Here is a 13,395-nt window from a genome sequence, read left to right as displayed (position 1 = left end):
CCGAAGTAAAAGCACACCTCACTGCCCGATAAGACGCGCGGTGATACGGATTAGCGCACTGTTTCTGTAGACTTACAAAGAAAAGAGGGGGGGAGTAGCATATTTACTTATCGGAGACTTTTATGGCTTAAAGGACAGTTTACTGTCACTTATTTCAGGGTAAGGACTTCTACAAAAGCGCATGCATGTTTTTTTTCTACTATTGTTTCTTTTATTAATTCCTGGTGGTATTTTTCCATGTTGGCATTTTTACTGGGCGGAGATAATTTGTCATCTTTTCCCAAACAGTCTGTGTTTACATTATTGTGGTGTTTACGGCTTTGCAACAAAGTATGAAGATCTTTTACTAGTTGGAAAAAAATACCACTCAATCAAGTTAGATATAAAAATCAAACTCCTCATGTTACATACTAATTCTCTATTCTCACTACGTGGTGTAAGCTATTGTTTTACCAACTTTGCAAGTAAAATCTTGGCGACAGCTGTTTTGCTGTCAAACCAGTAACAGTGAAAAGTCCTGCCAGTGTGTTAGGCGTCCATTTAAATGTATAAACACGGTTCAGGTGGTGCTGTGTGTGATTCTAGTATTATGGTATTCAAGTGATGCGCATCATATTCTATTAACTCTTGTTTTGCAAGTCAAATTTTGGGAACTATACGTTCCTATAAATTATTATTATTATTATTATTATTATTATTATTATTATTATTATTATTATTATTATTATAATAAATCATTATCAAAAGTAGAAGTACTCATTGTGAGGGAACATAATGGCAGTCCCTGCCAAAGTGCTGAATGATAAATCAATGTAATAAACCAAGAACAGATGGTGAATATGCCTAATCCTGTCTCATCCTATAAATCATTATTAATCATTAACCTCCCGATACAATAGTTTTCATATTTTGTAGTGAATCAGTCAGTATTTTACTCTGATGTGGATGCTCACTAGAGAACCAGTATGTTAAACCTGTCTAAGCCATTACTGTAGTCTAATAATTGCTACTGTATCCTAGTAAATTACAAAATGAAAATTACTTACTGTAAAGTACAGTTCTTCTTAAAGTCTTCAAAGTTTAATTAAAGTAAAAACCTAAAAAAAAATACTATTGTCTAAGTGTTACTATATGTAATGAGGCACTATAAACACATTATAATTTGGCAGTTGCTTTTTAACCTGGAAATCCACATGAAAAATAAAATAATAAATATTCAAAATTGTAAATTGTAATTTAGTTACTGAAGTCGTTTTGATTCATTATGCATTCCATATTAACAGGATTAGAAAAAAGTGTCACATCTAACACATATCTAAAGTGCTCACTGTGAAGCAAAATGTTACATAACAACTTAAAGTAGCAACCTGCTTCAGGTGAGCATGAAATGCATTGCATTTTATGAAGGATGCTTTGCAAGTCAAATTTTGTCCGGGTCAAGAAAGACCGCAGTTATCAGGGAGAGACAGTTTTCACCTGAAATATACAAGAAGTCAAAATAGTAGTGAAGTACTAAACACACACCAAAAGAGATGAACGTGAGAGACACAACACAGAGTATTTTAATATAATATTTTTAAAATATCATCAGAATGATATATATAAAAACCCAGCAGGAGTTGATTTATGTTGTAATCAAACTTTTCACAGTGGTCATGTTCTTCTCCAAAGGGCATGTGTTTGAGTATATTTTGACCATGACTCCTAAACAGCCTGTAAGGAGGCTGAAAGCTCTCGTCATGTGGAAACCCCAGATGCACACTCTGCATGCTGATGAAATCTTGTGTTCAAACAGCCTTTATCTCATTTCTAGGCTTTTTATATTGCTTTTTATATTATACATGATTAAAGCAAGTGTTTGCTTATTATCACATTCATGGTTAATATGTTTTCTCTTTCACATCTCTAGGATGAACTTATTTTTTACTGACACATTTACTTTGGGGATAAGAGAACCTAAAATCCATGGTAATAAAAGTTTTTTATGGCCTTGTTTTGTGCTTTTGCGGTTGAGGATGTTGGCATTGACATGCTTTATGGCTGCTTCTTGTGTCTATGTTTATCACATTTATTGTATTAAAAATTATAAAATATGCCTCGAATTAATGTTATGAGTGAATCATTAACGAGAACTTAACCAAAATTTGTTCATGTCAGACAGCGAGAGGAAAACTTTCCTTTATAGAACCGAGATGCTCAAAGAGCCTCGTCTCTCTAGATGATGAATCCCACCATTATAGGTGGTAAGGATACTGTCTGACCACACTGCTGGCAGACAGCAAGCTGCTATTGAGAGGGAACATGATGATCCTGTTAATTATATAGGTGACATAACACAAGTGAACCTGACTCTGCAAACGCAACAGGGATATTGTCAGCTGGGGTGAGTAATCTTCTGAGCATCTGGTTATCGGAAGAAAGTAGCTTTCACACACATGTGTTTTAGAACATGTTATTCACATTTAAAGAAAAAAAACAGCACAGAAACAGAAAGATGTAAAAACACAACCTCACTATGTGTCACTGCCCACATGAAACCCTTAAAATAATAGTACTGATTATCTAAAATAAAACACCATGTCAGGACGGTCAACTCCTGCACGGGCAAAGGTTGGTTTGTTTGTTTTACCAAAATTCGTGAACTGTGGCGTCCTGGTTGCTTTGTCTGTCTTCTTTTCCCCTACACTGCAATGCTTAACTGGAGGTCAAAATGAACTAAACAGGCTTGGGCTGAACTGAGATGCATGAATAGATATGTATAGTGACACATGGCTTGAGATGTTGTTTTCCTTCCTGAAACATCAAGAACATCTTGTTTCTGTTCTGGTGAAAGCACCCAGGCAGGCGAGAAAAAAAAAGAAGAAGAAGACAAATGAAAATTAGATGGTCAAAGGTTACATCAATGGTCTGTGACTGTTTTATACATGCAGTTGTAACTTATTTTTAGAACTTTGTGGCCTTCTTACTGCTACTTACCTATCACTTTGCATCGGAAAGTCGTTTAATCTTTGCTAAAACAAAACAGTAAACAGCAAATCTGATAGGTGTCTAACAGATTTTGCTAAATACTGTGTAAAGTACAAAAATCTGACTGGCAGTTGCAAGAATCCATCTGTCTGAATGAGTATCTTGGTGTAACCAGAAGCACGCGGGTGAGTTCATTCAGGGATACGGGCTGCACAGTCATCAGGAAGTGAAACAGAACAGAATGTGCTGTACTAATCTGATTGAAAAACACTGTGCTGAGTGGATGCTTGAAAAAAGAGATGATTCATTTAAATAGCTACAAGGAGAACCCTATGGTAGCAGGGGAATACATACACGGAAAAACAAAGGCAGCTTAATGCTTCATTTGGTAAAGCAAAAGGCAAATGGGAGGGTGAGGTTAAAGAAGCACTTGCTCTCACACAAACATGCGCTCTGCAGCTACAGGCTGAGCAACATAATGCTCTTTGTTTGTGTTCTAGGCATCCGTGATACGTACAGGGGAGTAATCTCCCGAGTGATCCCTTTTATCCCTGAACTTTTGCCCCCCCCCCCCCCCACCAAAAGCAAGAGTTCTTTACTGTTGTGTCTGCCAAGGGCCCTGAATAAACGACTGAGAAATGGGGCAGTGAATAACAGCAGTCCTATTTTCATCATGTCAACACAAACCTTAAAAGGTTGTGTTTTATTGTCAGCATAGTTCAGTTTTGGTGTGTTTTGTGTTATGTCTGACATTTATCAATTTGTATAACTGATGAGGAAAGATTTTAACTTCTTTTTGTTTTTGAGTTAAAAGAAAAACAGGAGCTTAATGGTTTGTTTTGAGTCTCGGAGAGAATGAAACTTTTTTGAAATCATTTCAAATCAGCTGAAGACTTTTTTTAAATCAGGGCTTTCACACAGTATTTGGATGTGTTCTAAGTAAACTGCCACAGGAAATATCTGATTTAAATCCCAAAAACAGAATGCAACTGTAAAGGAGATTTTATTTTATTTGATTTCATTTTTTTATATATTAAAAATCCCAAATAGGTTTCTGCATTTCATTGAGTTTATATCAATGAACAAAGTGGTAGAAACACCTGTCAGTGTAATAAAACCAGCTGCGACATTCAAATGAATCATAACACAGAGTCAAAACTTCCCTTATTTGCTTTATGAAAGGATGTTTCATCGTAGGACTGTGAGGACAGAGTGTACTTTTAAGCTATGTGTACCTAATAAAATGGCTGCTGAGTATATCTGTTTATGCACAGGGCATCCAATAATCCAATGACAATGCTCTGTGGTCTTTTCTGCATTTTCTCACGTTCATTGAACATTTATGATCAGATTGTTGTCACTGACACAATGTCATCATAATTTGGAGTCCCACAAACCCCTCTGCTGTACATGAAGTTATTGTAAACCATTTGCCATCCACTAAATAGTTTCCCTCCTGACCTCCTTAGAGCCCAGTTCAGTAAAAAAAAAGTTTAAAGTAGTGATACCCCCGCTCAACAAACCTGTGGTAATAAGGGTTATTATTCTTAATTATTACATAGGGTGTCGATTACTAAGAAGTTTAGTACACAGCAATTTAACCTGTCACGTCAGGCAATCATTAACCAAAAGCATGAGGTTGAAATGACTAATTGCTCAAAAACTAATTTGAATCCGATTGGCTTTAACCAGACATGTTAGACGGTTAAATCACAACACCGTTATCACAAACTGTGTCAGAATGGGATACAAATCAGGGTGTTTCGCAACAAGTTTAAATGAAACATTAATGTCTCCAATATGTGTCTAATTAAAGATTACACATATGGTTACACATAACGTTGGAGAACAAGCAAAACAGAGTTCCCTATTCATCCATCCATCGTGCAATAAATAAAGACTGAGCTGCTAATTTTTCTCTGACTGTGCCCCTTTGTGACCTGAGGTAAGCCTCATGGTCAGAGATGCATGAAGACTTCTGTTACACAATTCTTCCCCCTTTTCCACACTTCGTCTTGAATGCGCCTCTATACGGGAAGTGTACATACATTATCTACCCACCCACCTGCGCGCTTCTAAGAGGTCACATGTGTTGAGCAATAGCCCTGTCTGTTGATTTACTTGTGTTCCTATGTAACTACTAAATGGCAGGCAGCTGTTTTTGCACTGCTTTATCTTCTTAAGGTCAAACTGAGCAAACTGTGCGATTCTTGTCACAGAACATAGAAAACATCGTATCTGTACTATGACTACATTTTATGCACCACAGCAAAAACATTTGCAGTGAATTTTTATCTAGACAGTGGGCTTCATGCTTGAGTCTGTGCATTTTCTTATCATAATAGTGATTACTGCAGCCAAACGTTAAGACGTTAATCAAATTTCTCTTTAAAAATCTGAGGATAGTCAAAAGGTCAGGGTCATAGTTAAGGCCAAGGGTTTGTTAGATACTTGAAAAGGGGGGTAAATAAAGGAAGAAACAAGAATTGCTACACATATTTGAATTACTTCAAGCAAGTGTTACATCACTAAAGCATCAAGAGTTTGAAGGAAACAGTGTAAAATCCTTTTTTGTTGTAGAGCTACAACACAACTCACAAACACTAAATTAGAGTGGTGTAGAAGTGTAATGCAGCATAAAATGGAAACACTTAAGTAAAATACAAGCATTATAATATTTTTTTCTTGAGTAAATGCACTAATATGTGTTTAATGTATATGTACTCTATGTATGTATAAAAATGGCCTGTGTTCATTTATAGATATCACTGCAATTCCTCTGATAGCATTTGTGCTTTTATTTAAACATTTTTGACTAATTATTTTCAGTTTCAGTTATTTCCATTGAACACCTCTAACGTTTTTTTTCCTTTTTTCCATGAGGTGATGGGGTTTAAAATGTCACAATAATAAGAACATCTTGACATTTTATTTTTTCAAAGGTTAGCTTGACATGGCGGAAGAAAGGACGATATTTTTTCAGGCAGAAGAGCCTTACGTGTTTACACAGGGGAAATCTAGTATTGCAGTAAATAGCTGAAAAAGATTACCGGCTACAGGACACAGGAACAAGAACAGATGTTAAAAAAATCTTCAGCCTTGTAGCACAGATAAGGTCTGAAAAGAAAAGCACCAGTAAGAAGACAGAAGCAAGAGTATGACATCTGGCCAGTCTCCACAGTTATAACACTTTTTTTCTTAGATCATTTTAAAAAAATAAGTGTTATTGCGGTATATAGAGTACATGGTGTACATAGTTTAAATGTAAAGTTAGGCTATAGTTTTACTAGTTCAACTTGTATCCCCTTTTTTTTACATGGTTGTACATTTTACTTGACCTCTATGAATAAATGAAACAATGCCCTTTACAAATAAGCTTGCTTTGGGTTTGTTTTTAACAGTGTAGATATAAATTAAAGTGGCTCGGGGCAGGGATAGGTTTACCTATAGCCAAAGTAGACTAAAAGGGATTATGAAGTTTAACTCAATGTAATAGCAGCTTTTAGAACTGAAGAAGGTTCTTGGATGAGAAGTGAAACGTCTTCACAAAACTTAAAGTCCAGTCGCTCCTTAGACTAATAGCAGCTTGGTTCACTTTATTATACCTTGATTATCCTATGAAGTAACACATATAACAGTAATATTTAAATATAATGATGTGATGATGGAAGTAAAGGCGCTTTTTAAAAAATTCAGTCATGTAAAATGTTCTAAACTTTCTCTGGTTACATTTTTCTGTTATAAAAGTGGGGTGAAGATCTCACATGTTTGCTAGTTTAATGTGTTGTGGCAGACATTCCACTTTGGTACAGTAGGTGGCAGTATAGACATTTATCGGTGTTTTAATGGCGTTTTACACACGCAGAAGAAGAGTGGGCTTTTTCTTTTTTCCCCCTCGCTCTTCCGCTTTACTCGAGGCGCTAATAAGCTAACAGGCTAGGCCTGCTGCTCAAACGAGCGGCGTGAAATCTTCTGCAAGCGGTTTTTTGTTGAGTTTTAGCTGTAAAAAGGTGAGTTATATTCCATACAGGAAGGTAGGTTCGGTCTTCCACACGTTTCTCGTGTGAATTCAGCTAGGATGCCGATTCGCATCGCGACGAATTCTTTTGTAAATCGTTTCGCGGTAATAAATGCTAAATTTGCTAGCGTAACGTTAATCCTCGCATGGTTGGTTTTGGAGGGTGGTGGAAAACTTTGCTGCATTATCGTTCGGATGAAAAGTTGGACTCAAAAGTAATTTGTAATATTCTTAAGAAATGTCTTTTTAGAGTAACTAAAATCCAATTTTAATGTTACCCGTCAACAATCAAGCTAAAGCGAACTATTTTTGGTGCTGTTAGCCTGGAAATGTATAGCCAGTGTTAAGGCTCAGGAGTCTGCTAATAGAAGCCACCCCATTTTCTAGCTTATTGTTGTATTATATATTATATACCTCTGACCAATTAACCAACATAGTTTTATTCACCATTCATCCGAAAAGCACCAAAGAAGCACTAAAGAGACCGCCCCACCCCCAAAAAGAAACACGTTGGCTTTGGATTTTTTTTTTTTAAGTGTGCGGTTGTTAAATATTTAAAAATCCTGTGTAGGTACTGCAGTTATAAGCAACCCAGTCATGTATAAACCTGAATGAGACTCTTTGTTAGAAAAGGCTTTGCAGTGCTGCAAAGTGAATGCAAATATAACAATTCACTGATACCAGCTTTAAATGGGGCCATAGATTAACTGTTCTCAGAGCTGTTTGACTGTAACTGTTTCTTGTAATTTTGTTTTGTTTTTTTCTTTTCAGGGATAACAGAGTCTTGGACTTAAACAAGAATAAATTTGAAATGGGAGGTATGACAACTCAGACAGTTAGTCGTGTAGCTTTTCTTGCTTTGTTTTGCAGTAGGGAGGTGCCCTGGTGTCCCATGAAACAACACAGAACATGCTAAGTGACTTTAAAAGAATTACAGTATTTGTGAACTTAAGGGGTGTGTCCAAAGACCAAAGTATTTTTTTCCTGAGGCCAGCGTAGTTCCTAAGAGCAATATTCTTGGAATTGCTTGGAATAGGAGTGGCATGTATTGATGGTATTGTTAAAACGCCAGCAGCAATGGGGCACTGAGCATCTCTCCCAAGCTTTGTGATTGGGTTGTTTTACTGGTTGCCAGGCCTTAAGATCTTGAACTTTTGATAGAAAGCTGTGCTTGTCACTTTTTACCCCATCAAGCAGAACTGGGACAAATGCCATGCAGACAGGCTTTCCCATTGCACACATGCTGACAACCATCTGAGCAACAATGGATGAGAAGTGAATGTTGCTTCTCTGAGTATCCATGTCTACCACAATATTGATGTTAAATATAAAGGTCTAGAAGAACAGTTCGTTCACCAGGTCAGTAGCAGTCAGGTAAAGTAGATGTTATGTATCATAGCAACCAAATTGTCTGTGCTGAAAATGTGCGGTGACTTCTAAGTGCTCTCAAGTATTCTCAGCTGGACATTTTCAGAGGATGGCCTAGCATTATCGTCAGGCAAAAAGTACTTTGCTGGACACAGCCCCTAATTCAAACACTGCAAAGCTAACAGATGGTGACTCCAATGAATGAGTTTGTCAATAAAAAATTATATTCTCTAAATATGTGCACATTACACAAGAAGTTAAAGAAGACAAAACCATTTACTGAATTACCACAACCACTGTTTGTTCTGTGTCATGGTGGACTCATGCTGTCTCGTCAAAAAAATTTTCACACTCTAGTTACATGTGGCTCCATCACTATCATGATAGTAGTACTCAAAGCACTTTAAGCTCTTTCTGTGGACAGTCTAAGATGCAGGGCGGTAGACTGAGCTTTCACCCCAGCTTTTATTATTTATTTATTTATTTTTTTGCTTGATTGTTTTTTCAAGAAAAAGAAGTTGAAAATTGGTGAAATAAAATTAAACAAGGAATGGCATTAGTTGACTTTATTTTACATGGTTGGCTGCAGAAATAAGTCTTTTAAAGTAAGGCTATGTACAGTAGATCAGAAAACTTTGAGGCTGGAAGGGCTTTGGATTAGTCAACATAGAAAAATAAAATATTTCAATGCAGGTTAACATAATTTACATTTAATTTGCACATTTTGATGAATGATACGTAATTTGTTCTACTTCATCGTTTGATGGGTGTTTGTGTTTCTGTCACTTTTAAGACCCTGCTTTTCATCGAGACTGTCCCCTCGACTGCAAGGTTTATGTCGGGAATCTGGGAAACAATGGAAATAAGACGGAGTTAGAAAGAGCGTTTGGTTACTATGGTCCTCTAAGAAGTGTTTGGGTTGCCAGGAATCCCCCAGGTTTTGCTTTTGTAGAGTTTGAAGATCCCAGAGATGCCTCAGATGCTGTGAGAGAATTGGATGGCAGGTAACTCCTTCAACATGCTACACTTATTAGTAGTTGTGTTTGATTTTTGCATTGCTTTCTGCTCATTTGTTGACTTCTGTTCAGAACCATGTGTGGCTGTCGAGTACGCGTTGAGTTATCCACTGGAGAAAAACGCTCCAGGAGCCGTGGCCCTCCTCCATCCTGGAGCCGATACCCTCGAGATGATTTTAGGCGACGCAGTCCTCCTGTTAGACGCAGGTATGCATTTCCTACTTGACAGTTATTTTACTGTTTTATTTATCTGTAGACATTTTTTTCAAACAAAATTCTCACTTGCAGTGTTCAATAAGAGTACAAATGACAAAGCACACGTTCATTAAATACACACTTATTTTTCAGCTTCTGATTTTGGCAAAACAGTTTTAGATCGACTAAATGGCCAAATATATTAGCAAAAATCTAGTTTCTTACCATCTATTTTTAGTTTTGTCATAGTCTAAACTGAAACTAAGCAAGGAATCAAGTTTCTGACAGCTTGAAACAAATTGTTTGCACACTTGCATTCAAGCGTTCTTGCCTTTTTTATTTCTTTAAAAATTAAAAAAAAAATCTGTGGCTGTATTCACAAAGTGTCATACTTTCTTTTTAAAGCAAACTAAAAGTGCCAGACTAAAGCAAAGAGGGGGGAAAAAAACATTTACATAGTAGGCACTCATTTCATTACAGTTTTCGCTCATAAACTGGAGATCTCAACTATTCTTTGGACATGTGATTGTGCTGTTGTGAGTACAGTCGGGTAATGCCTGGTGAATTCGCATTCAACAAGTCCTGTCCTGCCAGCTTTCTCACCAAAATTAAGTACATTATTTTCAGGCTCTATAAGACAGAGCTCTGGAGTTTCTAACCCGTCTCCCCCAACTCAGCAAGTGATGAGTGTTTTGTTTAGTTTTTTCATTTTACGTTTTCATGTTTCTACTAATTGGCCACTTGAGAGCTACATTCAAGCTTTTCGATATTTTGTGAATACGGCCCCTGATCCCACGAAGATTGAAGTAATAATTTTGATACAAATTTTTTTTTTTCATTGTTTTATCATTTCAAGGGTATATTAGTGGCAGGTTATGTAAACGGTTAAATCTTTTATTAAAATATAACTGTTGAAACAACAAGCTCTGCCAGAGTGATATTATTTTACAAAGACATCTTCAGAAGCATAGTTAGCCCTTCATCTCCCATCAAATATTTTTACACTTACATTCTGCAGGTGTAAATTTTATTTATATTTTTTTTCTGAGTTCAGTTGCCATCTATTAATAAAACTGAACCCCGTTTCAGAGTCACCACCACGCTTCTCACCATCTGAGTCAATCAACTAGTCTTCTTTCAGCATCATGTGACTGCTGACCAGTGAGCCCAAATCAGCTTGGCTGGTGTTGTCACATGACCCAGGCGCACCGCCAGTCGTCAGGTTCCACCAAGCTTTTGGTTCCTGAGCATGCAGTTCCCAGCATCCTCCTCCTTCCTCCAACCTTTACCCAATCGACAGCGGTCCACTTCACATTATCAGCCAATCAGCGTCTTTACTCTTTCTATTCTCCAAACATCTACTGTATCAGCGGGGACAGCCCTTGGCTTACATCCCTTCCCATCCCCCACCCCCCCCAAAAAAGGCAGGGAAAATCTACAACTACCCCCCTCGAACCAGCCACCAGGCAACTTCATATCTCCAACATTTGCATCTTGTGGCAAATCTTCTCTGCAATTCGACCTCCCTCACCATCAGTCTGGCTTCCTTGCGTCATTTCTATCTTGTCCAATTCCCCCAAAAATAGTAAGTTTCTTTTATCCTGCTCTTTGTAGTTTTAATGCTTAATCTAGCTTTCATAGCTGCTTGACAGTTTTCTTCAGCAGTTATGTAATTTGGAGAAAATTCAGTGCAGTGCTGCAAAAACCGGTCAAGGAATTTTGACCACCATTCTTTAATTTCCATTTCAAAAATGAACTACATTTATCTGGTGTTCATTGTAATTGTTCTACTGAGTGCATTTTCAGGGCTCGACATTAAGCTATCTTGAGTGATAACCACAGAAAGTAAACTTTTTTTCTTTGCAGTTTTAATTTGTTTTTTTTTTTGTTTTGTTTCTTTGGGGTTTTTTTTTCTTTGTTTGTTTGGGGGGGGTTTTCGGTTTAAAGACCCTTTTACTTGTAGGTTACCCTATTTTTCGTTGCTTTAGGATGTGTCCCACATCAAAGTTTCTTTTAACAAAAAACAAAAATAATCAGTCTTTCCTGTGTTGCTGCTAAAGGAGGTATTTTACTTTTTGGGGAACATTGTGCACAAGGAGGATCACAGTAGATCGGTGATTGAAGAATGTTTTTATGCTTGGTTTAAAAAAAAAAAAAGAAAGGAAAAAAGCTGTCACATAATTTGTTTGGTCTTTCTCTCAGACAAGCCTTAATGCCGAGCCTTGATTTTGTTTTACATTCTGATATCTTGCTCCATGATTTGTGTTCATTGGACAAAGTTTCCTTATAAACATTTGACCAGTTCATGGATACAGATGATCATTCTGTTAACAGTCCAGGAAGTACGTGTAACCACGTTTCCACATGTAACCCATGTTTCTGTAGGGATCAAGAAAAACTAATTTCAAAGGTTGTATTAGAGATGGGAAATGTTAAATATGCTCTCTTAATATTTCTAAAAAAATGTTTTCTTCTTAATTTTCTTTTTAACTCCTCCCCCCTCCCCTACATTGTAGATCGCCAAGGAGACGGAGCCTCAGCCGCAGCCGCAGCAGGTAGCCATGTCACCTTTTGTTTTTTGTTTGTTTTTGGTTTTTGGTTTTTTTTTTGCGCCACACATTTGTCTATGGCAAATGATAAAAATCATTAAAAACATTTTTTCAGGTCTGTTTCAAGAGATAGACGCAGATATCGGTCTGCTTCCAGAGAGAAGAACCGTAAGCGCTCAAGATCCTTCTCGCGATCGAGGAGGTAAATCAAAATAACTTTTATATTTATTGTTCTTGAACTTCAAACTTAATATTAAGCTAACAATTTTTTTCCCCATCAATTTTGCATTTATTCACTGGTTGGTTTGTTTTACAGTCGTTCCCGGTCTAATGAGAGGAAATGAAGATCTTGGAAAGCTCATCTACCGGCTTATGCTATGGTTACAAAAAAGTACATTTTTATAGTCTTTTCTTTTTAGATTTTGTTGGGTAGCTCATGGCAATTTAAGGTTGGCCATGTTTGGGTCTTAATGGTCTGTTGAATGATCAAGAAAGGTGTAAACTTTTTGTTTTTTTTGGGTTTTTTTTGTTAAATTCTGTCTTGCCCTGCATGCTTTGAAAATGAGTACTTGGTTTTACTTTTCTTTTTAAAACTGTTTAAAGTCATCATTTCATTTTCTTTCCTTTTTTTGGTTTGGTTATTTATTTTACTATTCTTGCTCGGTTACTGTGACATGGTATAGAGGGAGTGGTGTGGGTTTTTTTTTTTTTTTGGTTTTTTTTTTCCTCTCATACCAGTAACAGAAAAGAAGACTCTTAACAAATGCTGTAAATATGGTGCTGTTATTGTAGTCTAGCCCTAAAACATGATCATCTGTAATTAATTTTTTTTAAATGCCTCCCTTTGCGAAAGAAAGCATTGACTAGATTCTTTTTTTTTTTGTTTTTTTTTTTGTTTGTTTTTTTTTTTGAATGTCTGAGCTCCAACAACATGTACTGATACAGTTTAACATCTTGTTCAATAAATGTTTTTCCAAGGTGAGTTTTCTGTAACATTTGCTTTGTTTTCATAGTTGCATACACTAGAACTAAAAAGGCAAATGCTGAAAATGAACCCGTTTTAAATTCAGGAAGTACTATAGTTTGCTGCAAATGTAGCCCACACAGGAAGCTTGACACAGTTGCCATTGAAACACACCCCCATGTGTGAAATGTAACTCCTATTGAACAGAGGCATGACTTGACATAACACAGCAGCTCATGCTGTGACACGAGGAGTTGCCAGATTTCGGTGGTAAGTACACGTGGTGTTATAAGTTTTGTTTTTTGTTTTGTTTTTGTT

At 36.7% G+C, this 13,395-nt stretch overlaps 1 protein-coding gene across 3 annotated transcripts; it reads left to right on the top strand.

Moving 5' to 3' along the window:
- The first annotated feature begins 136 nt into the window (after positions 1-136).
- On the top strand, positions 137-13,095 carry srsf3a (serine and arginine rich splicing factor 3a). 3 transcript variants are annotated; one of them, XM_080301241.1, is made up of 7 exons: positions 137-159; positions 7,757-7,803; positions 9,147-9,357; positions 9,442-9,576; positions 12,081-12,119; positions 12,229-12,315; positions 12,430-13,095. In XM_080301241.1, the coding sequence occupies exons 2-7, from the start codon at positions 7,797-7,799 to the stop codon at positions 12,455-12,457; spliced, it is 507 nt and encodes a 168-aa protein (XP_080157367.1). In that variant the 5' UTR covers positions 137-159; positions 7,757-7,796; the 3' UTR covers positions 12,458-13,095. The 3 variants fall into 3 exon arrangements, with proteins under 3 accessions (XP_080157367.1, XP_026023229.1, XP_026023230.2); XM_026167444.2 differs by lacking the exon at positions 137-159 and adding an exon at positions 6,795-6,977; XM_026167445.2 differs by lacking the exons at positions 137-159; positions 7,757-7,803; positions 9,147-9,357; positions 9,442-9,576 and adding an exon at positions 10,680-11,149.
- Positions 13,096-13,395: the final 300 nt, after the last annotated feature.

Source organism: Astatotilapia calliptera, chromosome 5 (assembly GCF_964374335.1).
Source record: "Astatotilapia calliptera chromosome 5, fAstCal68.1, whole genome shotgun sequence".
Taxonomy (NCBI): Eukaryota; Metazoa; Chordata; class Actinopteri; order Cichliformes; family Cichlidae; genus Astatotilapia; species Astatotilapia calliptera.
Note: the sequence above shows the minus strand (reverse complement) of the source record. Positions and strands in the feature narration are given on the sequence as shown.